At 35.6% G+C, this 13,915-nt stretch overlaps 13 protein-coding genes across 13 annotated transcripts; 8 read left to right on the top strand and 5 right to left on the bottom strand.

Moving 5' to 3' along the window:
- Positions 1-20: 20 nt before the first annotated feature.
- On the top strand, positions 21-637 carry C9374_006117 (uncharacterized protein; the record flags this gene model as incomplete). Its single annotated transcript, XM_044695942.1, has 2 exons — positions 21-69; positions 114-637. 2 exons carry the CDS (start codon positions 21-23, stop codon positions 635-637), a joined length of 573 nt encoding a protein of 190 aa, XP_044547412.1.
- A 94-nt stretch (positions 638-731) lies between these two features.
- C9374_006118 (uncharacterized protein) lies at positions 732-968 on the bottom strand (the record flags this gene model as incomplete). Its single annotated transcript, XM_044695943.1, has 1 exon — positions 732-968. The coding sequence occupies one exon, from the start codon at positions 966-968 to the stop codon at positions 732-734; it is 237 nt and encodes a 78-aa protein (XP_044547413.1).
- A 198-nt stretch (positions 969-1,166) lies between these two features.
- C9374_006119 (uncharacterized protein) lies at positions 1,167-1,736 on the top strand (the record flags this gene model as incomplete). The annotated part of the gene is made up of 1 exon (XM_044695944.1): positions 1,167-1,736. The coding sequence occupies one exon, from the start codon at positions 1,167-1,169 to the stop codon at positions 1,734-1,736; it is 570 nt and encodes a 189-aa protein (XP_044547414.1).
- Positions 1,737-1,819: 83 nt separating this feature from the next.
- On the top strand, positions 1,820-3,264 carry C9374_006120 (uncharacterized protein; the record flags this gene model as incomplete). Its single annotated transcript, XM_044695946.1, has 2 exons — positions 1,820-1,837; positions 1,885-3,264. 2 exons carry the CDS (start codon positions 1,820-1,822, stop codon positions 3,262-3,264), a joined length of 1,398 nt encoding a protein of 465 aa, XP_044547415.1.
- Positions 3,265-3,329: 65 nt separating this feature from the next.
- On the bottom strand, positions 3,330-3,887 carry C9374_006121 (uncharacterized protein; the record flags this gene model as incomplete). Its single annotated transcript, XM_044695947.1, has 1 exon — positions 3,330-3,887. One exon carries the CDS (start codon positions 3,885-3,887, stop codon positions 3,330-3,332), a length of 558 nt encoding a protein of 185 aa, XP_044547416.1.
- Positions 3,888-3,983: 96 nt separating this feature from the next.
- Positions 3,984-4,404, top strand: C9374_006122 (uncharacterized protein; the record flags this gene model as incomplete). The annotated part of the gene is made up of 2 exons (XM_044695948.1): positions 3,984-4,088; positions 4,279-4,404. The coding sequence occupies 2 exons, from the start codon at positions 3,984-3,986 to the stop codon at positions 4,402-4,404; spliced, it is 231 nt and encodes a 76-aa protein (XP_044547417.1).
- A 40-nt stretch (positions 4,405-4,444) lies between these two features.
- C9374_006123 (uncharacterized protein) lies at positions 4,445-4,928 on the bottom strand (the record flags this gene model as incomplete). Its single annotated transcript, XM_044695949.1, has 2 exons — positions 4,445-4,648; positions 4,698-4,928. The coding sequence occupies 2 exons, from the start codon at positions 4,926-4,928 to the stop codon at positions 4,445-4,447; spliced, it is 435 nt and encodes a 144-aa protein (XP_044547418.1).
- A 226-nt stretch (positions 4,929-5,154) lies between these two features.
- On the top strand, positions 5,155-5,559 carry C9374_006124 (uncharacterized protein; the record flags this gene model as incomplete). The annotated part of the gene is made up of 1 exon (XM_044695950.1): positions 5,155-5,559. The coding sequence occupies one exon, from the start codon at positions 5,155-5,157 to the stop codon at positions 5,557-5,559; it is 405 nt and encodes a 134-aa protein (XP_044547419.1).
- Positions 5,560-5,598: 39 nt separating this feature from the next.
- Positions 5,599-6,645, bottom strand: C9374_006125 (uncharacterized protein; the record flags this gene model as incomplete). Its single annotated transcript, XM_044695951.1, has 1 exon — positions 5,599-6,645. One exon carries the CDS (start codon positions 6,643-6,645, stop codon positions 5,599-5,601), a length of 1,047 nt encoding a protein of 348 aa, XP_044547420.1.
- A 149-nt stretch (positions 6,646-6,794) lies between these two features.
- On the bottom strand, positions 6,795-7,439 carry C9374_006126 (uncharacterized protein; the record flags this gene model as incomplete). Its single annotated transcript, XM_044695952.1, has 1 exon — positions 6,795-7,439. One exon carries the CDS (start codon positions 7,437-7,439, stop codon positions 6,795-6,797), a length of 645 nt encoding a protein of 214 aa, XP_044547421.1.
- Positions 7,440-9,457: 2,018 nt separating this feature from the next.
- C9374_006127 (uncharacterized protein) lies at positions 9,458-11,686 on the top strand (the record flags this gene model as incomplete). The annotated part of the gene is made up of 1 exon (XM_044695953.1): positions 9,458-11,686. One exon carries the CDS (start codon positions 9,458-9,460, stop codon positions 11,684-11,686), a length of 2,229 nt encoding a protein of 742 aa, XP_044547422.1.
- A 520-nt stretch (positions 11,687-12,206) lies between these two features.
- C9374_006128 (uncharacterized protein) lies at positions 12,207-12,715 on the top strand (the record flags this gene model as incomplete). The annotated part of the gene is made up of 2 exons (XM_044695954.1): positions 12,207-12,339; positions 12,459-12,715. 2 exons carry the CDS (start codon positions 12,207-12,209, stop codon positions 12,713-12,715), a joined length of 390 nt encoding a protein of 129 aa, XP_044547423.1.
- Positions 12,716-12,818: 103 nt separating this feature from the next.
- On the top strand, positions 12,819-13,738 carry C9374_006129 (uncharacterized protein; the record flags this gene model as incomplete). The annotated part of the gene is made up of 3 exons (XM_044695955.1): positions 12,819-13,448; positions 13,524-13,612; positions 13,657-13,738. The coding sequence occupies 3 exons, from the start codon at positions 12,819-12,821 to the stop codon at positions 13,736-13,738; spliced, it is 801 nt and encodes a 266-aa protein (XP_044547424.1).
- Between the last annotated feature and the right edge of the window lie 177 nt (positions 13,739-13,915).

The raw sequence follows: 13,915 nt of genomic DNA on the forward strand, positions 1-13,915 counted from the left end.
AGAGGCAGTTCAAATAAAAAATGCAAACTTCACCCTCTCTTCGTAGATACCCCAACATTCTCCTAACAGGTAAGCGCAGAACTTCAAGCTAATAACATTGCTCATATTACCAGGCACTCCCGGAGTTGGAAAGACAATCCTATCAGAAGCTGTTATTAACTCTCTAAAAGAAAAATTTAATCTCACGAATTATGTCTATTTAAACGTTTCCGAAATTGCAAAGAAGGAACAATTCCTCGAAGAATACGATGAAGAAAGAGATACACATGTCTTGGATGAAGATAAATTGTTAGACTACTTGGAAGAGCAGTTATCCGATATGGAAAAAGGCTACATTCTGGATTATCATAGCAGTGAATTATTTCCTGAACGGTGGATTGATTATGTGATTGTTCTTCGATGTGAAACAAATATTTTGTTCCAACGCTTGCAAAAGAGAGGTTATGCTGATAAGAAAGTACAAGAAAATGTAGATTGTGAAATTTTTCAAGTATGTCTAGACGAAGCTGTGGAAAGTTACAAACCTGAAATAGTTTTTGAAAAGCAAAACTGTACAATATTGGATCTTAATAATAACGCTGAATTCATTGTTGGATTGATTCAAAACAAGTTGCAACAACAATCAAACAATTGTTAATTATAATAATAAATTAATTGCTAACAATTATTTCAAAAAATTTTCCAGTTTAGCAGATGCTGATTTAGGGACGTGATGATAAAAAGTTTAAAAATTAATATCTCCGTGATGACTCTTGTTGAGAGTATCCGATTCTAACATCGGTGGAAACATGATGATTGCTACCTGTTTCCATCACAAAATCACCTTGTAAGTTCATTTGTTGTTGATCTTCGTTGGTACCTCCCATCGCGTTGGCCAATTCTTCCTCTACCTCTTGCATGGTTCTCTCAAATTCTGCAACGTCATCTTGCGATAACTCGATCCGTGAAGCTTGATGCCTAGAAAACATTTTGTTTGAACACAGCAAAAAAATTTAAACCGCCAATTCTCTGAATTGTAGAGATTCAGAGAAAAAATAAGCTCAACATTAAGGATTTGCCAGCAATCAATCTCCTTATCATCATCATCATCATATCTCGATATCATTAAATAGGAGGATTTGTAAGAGCGAATCATAAAGTGGCTCCAGAAAACATAACATCATTGGATGAATAGTCTTTTAGCAAAAACGCCGAATGGTAATGCCTCCGATTACGGAGGGAGCGGCTTGTTTTCCCATACAATAACCAACTCTAGAGTTTTTGGAACTCAACAACAACCCTCTTTTGTGCCAGTGGAAACACCTGGCCCAAGTCTTCTGTTAGCCGTCCGAATTATGGATGGGCTTTTTGTTGGAAATTCTATTGCAGCCCAAGATGATGAATTTCTGTTTTCAAACAAAGTCAGTCATATTGTAAATTGTGCCGGATTGGAGGCAGCAAACATTTTCGCAGAGCACGGAGTCGAGTATTTGACTTTTCCATGGAGGGATGTTCCAACTACAGTACTTCTGGACAGTAGAGATAGAAATATTACACGAGTTTCAAATTTTATAGACCAAGCATTTGAAAAAGGAGAATGTGTGCTGGTTCAATCACTCCACGGAAATTCGAGATCATGTGTTATTATTGCTGCATACTTTATTTACAAATATGGATGGTCTCTGGAAAGTACTCTGGCCTTCATGCAAGTAGCTCATCCAGACATGCGAATTAAGAACTACTTTTGCGACAGCTGAAAGACTTTGCACGAAAAAACAATGCAACCAGAGACATATTTTCTACAGAATTACCTTGCAACACTGAAGAGGAAATTCATCAAATGTTGCTAAAAAACACTGTAAGTAATTTGTGTGTACTATTTACAGCTAACTCATCATAAAAAAGTACCTCAACAGTCTACCCTTGACCGAACCATTGCCTCCTCCCCCAAAGAAAAACGCTAGGAAAAAATTGACCATTTCCCTTAGAGAGGAGCCTCCTGGGAGTAGACACCTGGTCTCCACCATCGATCCTAAAACTAAAGAAAAGGTCCCAATCAAAGGCATTCTGAGGGTAAAAGTTGTTCTGCAACATCAATTATCATCACAATTTTCTGTACAAGCATCTCAAACAGTCGCTGTCCCAACAACTAAGAATGAAGTACTGCCTTCTACAGAGATTATTTCTCCTCCATCTCAGCCACAAACAGTAGAAAACAAAGAGACAAAACCACAGCAAGAGGTTCCACGAATAATGGATTCTAAACCACGAAGTCTTTCACTCATTGATCCAGAAACAAATTCTCTTGATGATTCACTGGATAATGACGGATTGCAAATTTTAACACAGGTAGAACCAAAGAGTTTGACTGCAAACAATTCGTTGTTTACCCCTGTAACCAAAACTGCAAATACGACACCATCAACTTCAGCAACAACTACAACACTACAATCAGCAACATTGGATTCTAAAGCAACATCATTTAAAGATACAATTTCCGATACTATTTCTGAGCTAAGCTCTGTTTCAAGCATGGATGAGGAGGAGTTAAAAAAGAAGCGAAAGAAAAAACCAAGCTCGCAGCCAACAAACACCTCCACAGTTGCTGCCTCTCAATCCAACAGAAAACGGCCAAATTCATTCTCATCAACCTCTGCAGGAGCCAAGCCTCAATCAAACACCCCAGTCATTCACGCCCCAATGAAGTTTAGAAAGCCAACGCCACCAAAACGAAACGAACCAACGGAAGAGGAATCCAATAACGTCACAATCTATTCTAATTATTCTCACAGAGCCTCTAAGACTGTGGAAGAATCGCTTTCATCCAATAACTATGCTTACACTGGCTCTCTCGCCACAGACACACCACTCTTCATCAAAGCAGCTCGAGACAAACGTTCCATGTCACCAGGTGTAACAAAAACCACGCCAACAATTTCTCGACCCAATTCATCCACCCTTCTTCAACCCACAATAAGTAGTACTCTTAAGAATGATCCGCTCGGCACAAAGAAACGACCTTCGTCGGCGCCTAAAAGCAGGCCAAAAGAGGAGGATCAGGAAAACACAATTTTTACAAACATGGCTGAACGAAGCGCATTGAGATCAAGCTTTACCGCCCCCAATAGTTTGTCAAAACCTGTTTTAACATCAACAGACCTTTCGTCGTCTCTTCCTAAACGACTTAATTCGACCACATCCAGAAATGATTCATCTGGATCAGGAGGAAATCGATTACTACGACCAACTCTCAGTTTTTTAAGTAAAACCGTGAAAAAAACCTAGAGAATGTATATATTTCAATAAATTATCCATGAAAATTAATGTAACATTGTTTAATTGAAAAGTTTTCAGTACTTGTCATGATACTCCTTAGTACCTTTTCTTGGTCTATTTCTATTTTGTTTCCTAAGCAAATAAATGTCCTTCTTAGCCTTCCATCTCACTCTATCGCTTTGTACTGCCATTCTGTCAATTACTTGTGCTACATAGATTGGTTTAACACGGAACATGGCAGCCAATGCTGCTGATGTATATTTCTCTGGGTCTTGCTCGTGCAAATGTCTAGCTACTTGAATTTGCTCTGCTGTGAGTGTTCCTTGAATGGAATTATTCTTTGTCATTTCAATTCTTCTTTGTTTTTCAGCAACCAATTCCTCCCATGTAGGATGTTTGTAGAAAACGGTGCCGTCCGATAATATTCCTTGCTTCCATTCCATACGTGTTTGACTCAAAGCAGCTGGAGTTGCAGCCGTATTTTTAGATGTTGGTGCTAAATTCATCAAACTTTTAGAATAAAATAGACATGATGAAGTAGTGGTTTGTTGGTGATGATGATGGAATAAAACTCGAGAGGCATTCCTCGTCAGAGGTGTTATGCTTGTTGTGCCAAGCAACGTTGCTTTCATTTTTGTTTTAATGATGAAAACAATTTAAAAATGAGAGAAGTGAACAATGGACCTTTTGGTAAAGCCTCACCATCGTGGTATCAAAGATTGACCACCATGGCTTGGAAGGATACATTGAAACACTATAACCCTTTTTCATTGTTCTTGCTCAGTGGTGTTACTATTGTGGGATTGGCTGCTGTGAATGAGTGGATTGTTGATGTAAGTGAATCGGGCGTTGAAAATGAGTGATGGCAACCAACATTTGCAAACCAATTTATGGTAATATCAAAAATTGTATGATGACATGATGATCTGTAACCTGATGAAACATTAACTCAAAAATCATGCATAATTCTCTTGTTATGATAACGATGAATTTATTTTAAATTGAACATTTAAATCCGAACAGAAAGCTGGAACCGCTCTCTCAGGAACAAAGTCCAAGGCCTTTGACTCTATGGTCGAGCGTAAACTTCCAACCTATAAACCAGAATATATTGAAAGATGGGAAAAGGAATATGGAAACAAGAAATAAGTGGTGATAAAAGTATTACTAAAGGATTAATAATAATAATTTAATTGAGCAGTTTTTTGAAAATATCAAATACATTCTTTTCTGCAAATAATTGTAATTGTCCATCTTGATCTTCCTTCAAATTATAACTCACAATGAAAACTCGTTTGAATTTCATGGTGAGCCTCTCCGCAATACTAGAGCTAATAGAAGGAAGGCCCATTGATGAATGTCCAATAACAGAAGTACAAATTGGTGTCGGAGACTATGGTTCATGTTCAAGTTTTACATTTTCATCGGAATCCAACACTTACCAATTTAGATTGCATGGCAATAGAAAGATATTTAAAAGTGGGAGCTTCTTGAGATCCAACCCACACCCAAGCTTGATTCGTTGAGTTGATGATCACCAAAATGTAAATCTTTTCTTCATTTAAATATTCTACACAATATTTGTGAATTTCCAAATTAGATTCAACAATTTTCTCGGGGCTGATCGAATGTGTTTCATCCATTGCAGAGAGAGGAGGAACACTATCAGACATTTTGTTTTTATGACCAATGTTAAATAATTGTAAAAAAATGCTTCGAAGCACATCCAACATACACTTCACCCGAACACTCTCCACCGGGAATGTCAAAACAATCATCATCGTGAAGAACCAATCTTCAATGGTATTGAAAAATTTATGTTTCTCGAGTAATATTTTCGGAACGAGTTCTCTGTTTCAAAACTTCAATTTTTCGGATGGAATGACAATACACACGACTATGAAATTATTAAACACAAAAGAAATTAAGGAAACAGAAAGCTCGGAAATACAAGAAATTAAAAAACTGGATTTACAAGAATTAAAGAATGACAAGAATTTTGATTATGAATTATTTGAAAAGAAGAAAAAAGTGATTGACAAACAATATGAAGATTATGTAAAACTTGCTGAAACAAAAGTCGATTTTGAATGGTATGAAAAGCTAATCGTATATCCTCTTTTGTTTGTTATCACATGGTTTGCAGTACAATGGCTTTTAGAATATTTGAAGGAGCAATCTCCTCCTTTTAAAAGAGCTCTGGATAGAGCTGAAAAGAAGACGAAAAAAGAACGAGAACAATTATGGAAAGAAATTGTGGAAGAGCGAAATAGAATTGTTGCGGAAAGAGAAAAGAACAAGTAACATGAATGCCATCGTTTCTTGAGTAACGTTCATGAGAATTTATGAGGAGAATCGCTTGAGCTCTCTCTTAATATCTTTCCAATAATTTCCAACAATTACTGCAATCAGTAGGATAATATAAAAGTAAATCATTCCACGTGAAAAGTTGTGGGATCTTTTCAGTTCATTTTCATCTTTGAAGTGTGAAAAGATAAGGACATACTGAATTCTTAAATCACCACTATTTTGTACAATTAAATATCTGTTTTCGTCGCTGGAAGAAGTCTTCATTGCATATTCTTTCTTGCCAACCACTTTGCATTGAACAACTGCTGATAAATGACTTCCAAGCTTTGAGTTCGCCCAACTGATGACACCACCTTTTGAGAAGTCACGCGCCACTCTCAAATCTTCACAAAGATATACTCCGTCCCCAAATGCATTTCCAGTCTTCATTTGTGAAGTACCAGACATATTCTGTAACGAGTTTGTTATGATTGAAAAAAAATTCTCAATAGAGCTTCCATGAAATCCAGTATAAAAATCAGTACTGCTGTGGTCAAAATCGTTATTCCTATATCGCAGTTCAAAAATGTGATCTGGTTTCAGTAATAATGGTTTGTTGTTACTTTTCAAATATTGTTGATAGGATACATAGTGTACTTCAAATTTCTTGTTGTGTTGCTTTTTCAAAATAAATTCGAATGCATCTCTGAGTTCTTCTAAAGAAATTTTTTCTTGATTTTTGTAAGCATGTCGCATCAATTCTAAAATTGATTGAGACAAATCTTCATCGGTATTGTAAGTAAATGTGATATTGTTTCCGTCTTGACAAAATGGTTCTACAAAAACTTTATCGCATGATGGCATGACCGATAATACTTCTCGTAATCGATCATAATCTTTTCTTGAATTCTTGATAAAAGCGCTCGGAAATGGAGTCAGAATGCTCTCCGATCGATGACTGTGAGCAGCACTGTTTAGTAAACAGCAATATAAATCATAGGTTTCTCTACTGATTGTAAGTGAAGATGAAGAGGTTTTTTGATTCAGTACCTGCTCCAAAGAGTTATCAACGACGACTCTTGATTGATGATATTGAGCCATTTTTTTTTGTTGTTACTCGAATGGTGGGATAACACTATTATCAATTTTCATTCATATGGATTATGTGGAGTTCCTTTTGGGAAACAACTTGATCGAGTAATGATACGTAATTTCTATCAAGGTTTCTATCGACAAAGAATAAATATGCTCTATTGTTCATGCTTTTTATCCAATTCATACATTTCTCTATTCATGAATGGAATTAAAGCCAATATTAAAGCTTGTTCATAATACGATGAACGAGTCACAATTTCTCTGGACAACAATCCAACAGCTCCTGTTTCATGTTTTGAATTGGTCTTATTAAAAACAAGATCATTGGCATGACCTAACTCCATTCCTTGCCTCAATAATCTCACAATTTCTGGAGGTAAATAAAACGATGATGTTTTGGCATGAGAAACATATCCACTAATTGATTCAATCACTACGCAGCAGGCACATGAAACCACTTGGTAATTTCCTTCATCTTCTATTCCTCCTTCAATTCCGACGAAATAAATTAATTGATGATAAAGATCATCCGATGAAAGATTTTCTCTCTTCATGAATTCTTTTCTGGCATTGTGAGCTCTGTTAGTTGCTCCTTTCAACGTTTCCGAAATTGTTTGAGGCTGGTCCGAGACTTCAGAAGGAACAGACATTGAAATGAACACAAGAGGAGAATCATCTGTGTGATCATTCCTAGTTGGAGTAAATACTTTTGAAAACGCCTCCTTGACACAATTTACTTTGACTGGATTCGTGCTCGCAACAACGACGCGAACAGGTGATGGTGTGGTTGTCAGAGACATTTTTTCAAACTCATGCCTGCTTGGGAAGCATTTAGCAGTCAGCCTGGCGAACTCAACTCCGCCACAACATCTACACCACTATCGTCGGACAATTGAGTACCTTTTATTTGTTTATTTTTCAATAAACCCATCCCTGTATTTTTTCAAACTCATGCACACGCGTTGAACCCAAATATTAAGGATTGTTGGTTGAAAACCTTCCAGGCTTGTACACGTAATAGTAAGTGCCCTAGAGCTCTTTCAAAGCAAAATCAAATTGGTTATTAATGCTTTCTTCCGTTCATTGTTTATTATCCTGCGCACGTACAAATTGCACAGATGAAAATGATTTGAATCGCAACCCTTCCTAGGAGCAGAGAATCGCGTCTGTATTTTACATAGTTATCGTCGGTAGTAAATGAAGCTTATTGAATGCATATTGTGCATAAGTAGTGTCTCCTTATTGCGGTCTGTTATTTCGAAGGTGATTCAAGCTTGTTTCCGCAGGTACAGCCGACGGTAAAACTCGAGATAAAAAATACTGTCGGGAGTTACTGACGAAAAGAATCCACCAAGACACAAAATACAGCCGGAAGAAGCATCATGTTAAATATTCTAATAATGGAGGTTTAATGAACGAAATAACGACGGAAATACTGTTGAAATAACCTACCACAACACCTGTGGCTGTTACTATCGACGATAATGATAGAAATCTTCTTATTTTATTTTAATTCAATTTGAAATTTTTTTGGTTCAATATTTGATTTAAAATTGTTATTGCAAATGCATTTTAAATTTTATTGGCATCATAATTTACAACTCAACAACGTTGGCAGGGTTGACAGGTCTTGAGCGTCTCATTTTCGCTGATGATGATTTACGTAAATGCTCTTGATACAATTTATATTCCTCAGAATTGATGTCATACACATCTTCGTCGTTTTCAAAGTCAAAAAGGTTGTCTGAATTTTTGCTTTTTGAGACTCCAGATCTTCTACGAAGTTTCGCCTTCTTTTTTGCGTTCACAAATATTTGACTTATATGTTTCCTGCATATCTTTATCAACTAAAAACGATTGTTGTGAAATTTAGTCAAACAAATAACAAACACAACTTACTATTTCATCTACCTGGGATTTATCACAATCTGAAAGAATACTATAGTTTGGAAGACTTGAACAAAATGTTTTAACATGAGTAACCACTGTGTCTGAAAGTTGAAGCTTTTGCTCTTGTGTTTGGGGATTAGAACAGATCTGAAGAATTAAAATTTATAGGAACAACATTACAACTTACTTGGGAGAGAAATGAATGAAATTTCAATTTACAACATTGTTTGATGCTTCATGGAAAGAAATGATCACCAAGAAATATTGACAAGAAACAAACCTTGCGTTGTTCTGAGTTAAGAATTGCTTGCTTTCTTGAAAAAGTGTTATATTTAATGATGGAGCTATATAAGAAATGTTTTTTCGATTACGTTTCTTCTTGATACCCCTTACAGTGTCAGTTGGCATTATGATTGGTTTTTTTTTGTTTTGATTTTTGAAAATATTTAAACGGGTCAACTTTGAAACTATTGGAGAGAAGTTTTTGTAAGCGAGTTCAGATCGAGCGCGCACAGGAAGCGTTTTCTTTACAAAAAAAAATATCATGCTTCAGAACAAGGCCGAATCCAAATTCTTTGACATGGTTTCCTTGAGAATGTGCCACAAGTGCAATGTACATGATTTGGAATTGTATATCCATAATTCGGCAAAGTGTAAAACCTTGAATCCCTCTATCAAATGCACTTGTTTTTCATGCGGCACAACTTACTTCACTTGTCCTTTTTGCAAAGATTGCTTCTCCGACTCTCATGCATCCAATTTTTTAAAACACATGAAAAGATGTTCAAACAAAGATGAAGCTCAGAACCCCGTTTTCAAGTGTTGTTCCGAACAAACGACAGAGTTTGATCATTATTATTCTCATATCATCAAAAATCATTGTGGTCATTTGTGTTCGTTTTTAAAAAAACGCAAACATGAGGATAAAATGGATGACGAAAAAAACAACAAGAAAACGACAGGAGTGGTTGTTATGGAGGAAGGTTGTGATATTGGTGGTTTATTGATGAACTTAGAAGCTCTCACTGCTGACGTGCAGAATTTAGTACAAACACCATTTCCAATATTTGAATTTTTTGAGAAACTGAAACAATCTATGCCATATGTATCAAATCACTCGTGCGAGCATGAACAAGAATTTCACTTCCCTAAAGATCACCCTTTTGAAAGTTTTGAAGAATTATGTTGTTTTATGTTAATCAATCACTTTGGAATTTCTAAACAAGCATATAATTTCATGATTCAAATGCTGAAATCAACATTTAAAGACCGTCCTGAGTTGATGAAATTATTTGTGAGCTATGATACCTTGAAAGCAAGAGGAAATAATTTGAATCCCCAAAAACCCATGCAGTTCAATGATAATTTCATCCTTTACTCTGTACAAGATACTATTCGAAACATGTTAATGGATCCGTATTTGGTCAACCAATTATGTCTCAACCGAGAAAAGCATCAACAACAGTTTGCAACCAAGCAACCATTTCAATCTAAAATATTCAACAAAATTTTGGAGAAGTGTCAAAGTGATATATTCCCTCTTGTGATGCTGATATATGTGGACGATTTTGTAAAATTCAGAACAAAGTCAACATCAACATGTGGAGTGTACTCAAGTTTGTTGAATTTCAATAGCGACTTCATGAGAAAACTTGAATCTATAAGCTTACTTGGGTTCTCAAAAACTCACTGCGATTTTTGGACAATGACAAGCCATTTGATGAAAGAAATTAATCACCTTGATGGGGAGATAATTGAAATAGAAGATCCCTCTACAGGTGAGTCTAGAAAATTTCAGATTGTTGTTGCAGGGTTTTTATGGGACACAGTCGAGAAGATGTATTCCTTGCAACTCATGAAAGAAGAATGTAGCCGTTGTGAAGGAATTTATGATAATCAACATAAAACACCAGATTGTTTATTTGGAGCGTCTACGATAGAAGATCCAAAGTATGTCACGCATTTCGAGAAAAGAAATATATTTGAAGCAAACACTGTTATTAATAGCATCGATTTAAGATCAAATGACAGAACAAAGGACAAGGGTTTTAAACCCTTAATATGGGAAGAAATGCAATTCAAAGATTTGAAATTATCTAAAGCGAAAATAACGCAAAAATTACGAGAATTACCTGTTCTGCATATCATAGATAATCCTTTTTTAAAATATCCTAATACTGTGGATGCATTTCACAAAGCCTTAATTGATTTTTTCCATTTAGAGATCCAAGGAACTTTTCGAACCCAATTTAAAAGAACAATGAAAGCAATTCATTACTCAACAATCATGGACGATTTTTTGGATGTTTGTGAGAGAGAAAGGTTGCCGAATGGCAAAAGGATTACAATGTACAGTGATATTGACAAACTATCCGGAACAGAGATGCTTGAATTTATAGCAATAAGCGCTCCAATTTGGTACAAATTTCTATTCCTAAATACCAAATATTCAGATAATACTTTGGAGAAGAGACAAAAACTATATGAGTGTTGGATTTTACATTTGCAGTATTTTGTTCGATTGTTGCGGTTTGACCATACAGACCACGACTTAAAAGAAGCCGAGAAACTCTATGTAGCGTGGCGAGTTGCATATAGAAACTGTTTTGGATCCGAAAAGTGTAAATTTCCAAACTTTCATGCAGGCTGTCATATATTTGAGGATGTCGATGATATTGGTCATGTTACTTGGTTTTGGACTCTCCTCTATGAGTTAAAACATTCCACGTACAAGCAATTCAATGACAAAAGTAACAAAAAACAGCTTGAAAAAAGGGCTTCTGAACGAGAAATGGTCATGAAAGCTCTTTTTACAAAATATCCTCAATGCAGAAAATTGATACCAAGAGCAAAAGAACCAGAATTCAAGCTTGAAAAAGACATTTTTGTCCTATTTGAAACGGATCAAGGAGAAATGAACATTGCGTTCGTTAAACAAGTAACTGATAAGGTAGTTCTTAGTTCCTTGATCTTTGAAGTGAAACACATGGATAACGTTTCCTATATGTATCACCTCAAATGCATTCCACAACTAATGCTATCAGCAATAGATATCAGCAAAGTCAAGTCTAAATGTAGCTGTATTTGCTATTCATTGCCATCTGGGTTAAAGTGGCAATTGAATCAATTTGCATTTTGTTATAATTTTTGTAAATAAATATTAATTTTCTAAATATTTCAAAAATCAACAAGTCTTATTCAACAAAGTATCGATGAAAATAATTCGTGGTACTTTCATCCGAACCAATCCGAAGGTATTGTCCGTCGTTGTTATCATAATTAATTTCAATCATTATTTTGTCAATATTATTCTCCGTCCATATCTTGCCAGTGGTATTTCATCCGACAGTATTGGTCGAGCAGTAAAATATGTCATATATTCGTCGGTCAGTATTTTCCTCATTTACTTTTCCGACGGTATTTTGATGACCAGTATTATGCACATGTAATTGCCCTGTTGTATTATGTCGTCCTTGATGCCATGGTTAATATCCATCAGTATTTTAACCAGGGATATTCTCCATCCGTATTCGTCCAGCAGTATTTTAATCGACGGTATTTTTCGATGGTAGATAAACGTCTTATTTTTGACCGCACTTATTTTCTGATTACTCATGCGGTATACCTGCTTCCTTCTGCTCCTAGGTTTGATGAACCTTTCTCACTTAACAAACAAAATGACTTCTCTCATTCAACAATACCCACTCGTCGTCTCAGCAACCCTCATCAATTTGGTCCAATACTTGTACACTGGATTCAGAGTCGGAGGAGCTCGAGTTAAATACGGTGTTAAGGCCCCAGCCACTACTGGTACGTACTAAATTCTGATTTTGAAACCGATCATTGTTACCGTTGTTATTATTGGATAATTGTCATGAATTATTTCAAATTGATATTTAATCAAACTTACGATCACCACAACAAAACAGGCCATCCTGAATTTGAAAAGCTTTACCGCATTCAAATGAACGGTCTGGAATTCTTACCAGTTTTGTTGTCATCTTTGTGGTTGGCTGCTCTCACTTCTCAAAATGATAAATTGAGTGGTTCTTTGGGTTTAACCTATGCCGTTGGAAGAGTGATTTATGGACTTGGCTATCCCGAAAAGAGAGGACCAGGATTCTTGATCTACTTCCTTTCCATTGTTGGTTTGTTGGGTGTTTCTGCTGTTCAATTTTTCAAATAAATAATGAGAATATTTCATCGTTTGATTTAAATAATTAAATGAATATTAATAATGTGATTAAACTAACATTTCCATTCTGATGAATGAAACTGCATTTTAAAAAATGCAACAATCAACGTTGTTAGAATCATCGTCGTGCACTTCTTCCGAAAGCAAGTCGTGTGATCATGAACCGAAAAACAGTACAACCACGAGTAATCCAAGTCATGAAAATTATGGGAATTATTCTCGGTACATTGTAGACGCATCTTTGTGTGGCGTAGGAAGTCATTTAAGAAAACTTGGAGTAGACACAGAATACAGCAAATCATACTCTGATTCCTATATATTATATTTGGCCCGGACTCAAGATCGAATAATTATCACCAGATCCACCAAGTTGTTGCAAAAAATTAATCAACAAAAAGAAAAAATAGAAAACTACAAGAAAAAGCTTGAGATTTTAAAAGACAGACAAGTTGTAAAAAGTTTGATACAACAACGATTAATGAAGCCTAAAACTGAAGAGGAGATTGAAGAGGAAATACACGAATTAACAGAGATGATCGAAGAAGAGAAACCATATAATTATTATTGGTTGACATCGATAGGAAAGTATGAACAACTCTTGGAAGTGGTCAATCATTTCAAAATTATATTTATTCCTGAAAAATTATTTGGAAGATGTTACAGTTGTAATGGTGTTGTAATAGAAGTTAAAAAGGAAGATATTGAACATTTGGTGTACGAAAAGGTTTGTGTTGCTTTTTAAAATAATTAATTGACAAAAACGATCACATTGCCTCTCGATTGGATCAACCAATTCTAGACTTACCTTAATACTGAAAAATTCACGCAATGCCAGAACTGTAAGACATGTTTTTGGGGTGATGCTGAGAGAGGAAATGCTTATCAAAGGTAAATACAAATATTTAAGCGTTGAAATGAATTAACAAATGTAGGAAATTTTTTCAAAACTCCATCTCATTTTGTGCATTGTACAGCTATCATCCAGATTCCACTAGGGATGACAGCAGTAAATAACAACTTGTAGCGTTGAAACACAAACATACTTGGAAACAAGAGTCATGCTTTAAGCACTACATCATTAGAGTCATTATATTATTTGAAAATAATGTTGCAAAGCATTGTACTAACCGCCAGCTCCCCACGTTCTTGCTTAAACAGATGGAATGAACAACATACACTTTTTAAAACAGT

This window comes from Naegleria lovaniensis, assembly GCF_003324165.1.
Source record: "Naegleria lovaniensis strain ATCC 30569 chromosome Unknown tig026, whole genome shotgun sequence".
NCBI classification, from domain to species: Eukaryota; Heterolobosea; class Eutetramitea; order Acrasida; family Naegleriidae; genus Naegleria; species Naegleria lovaniensis.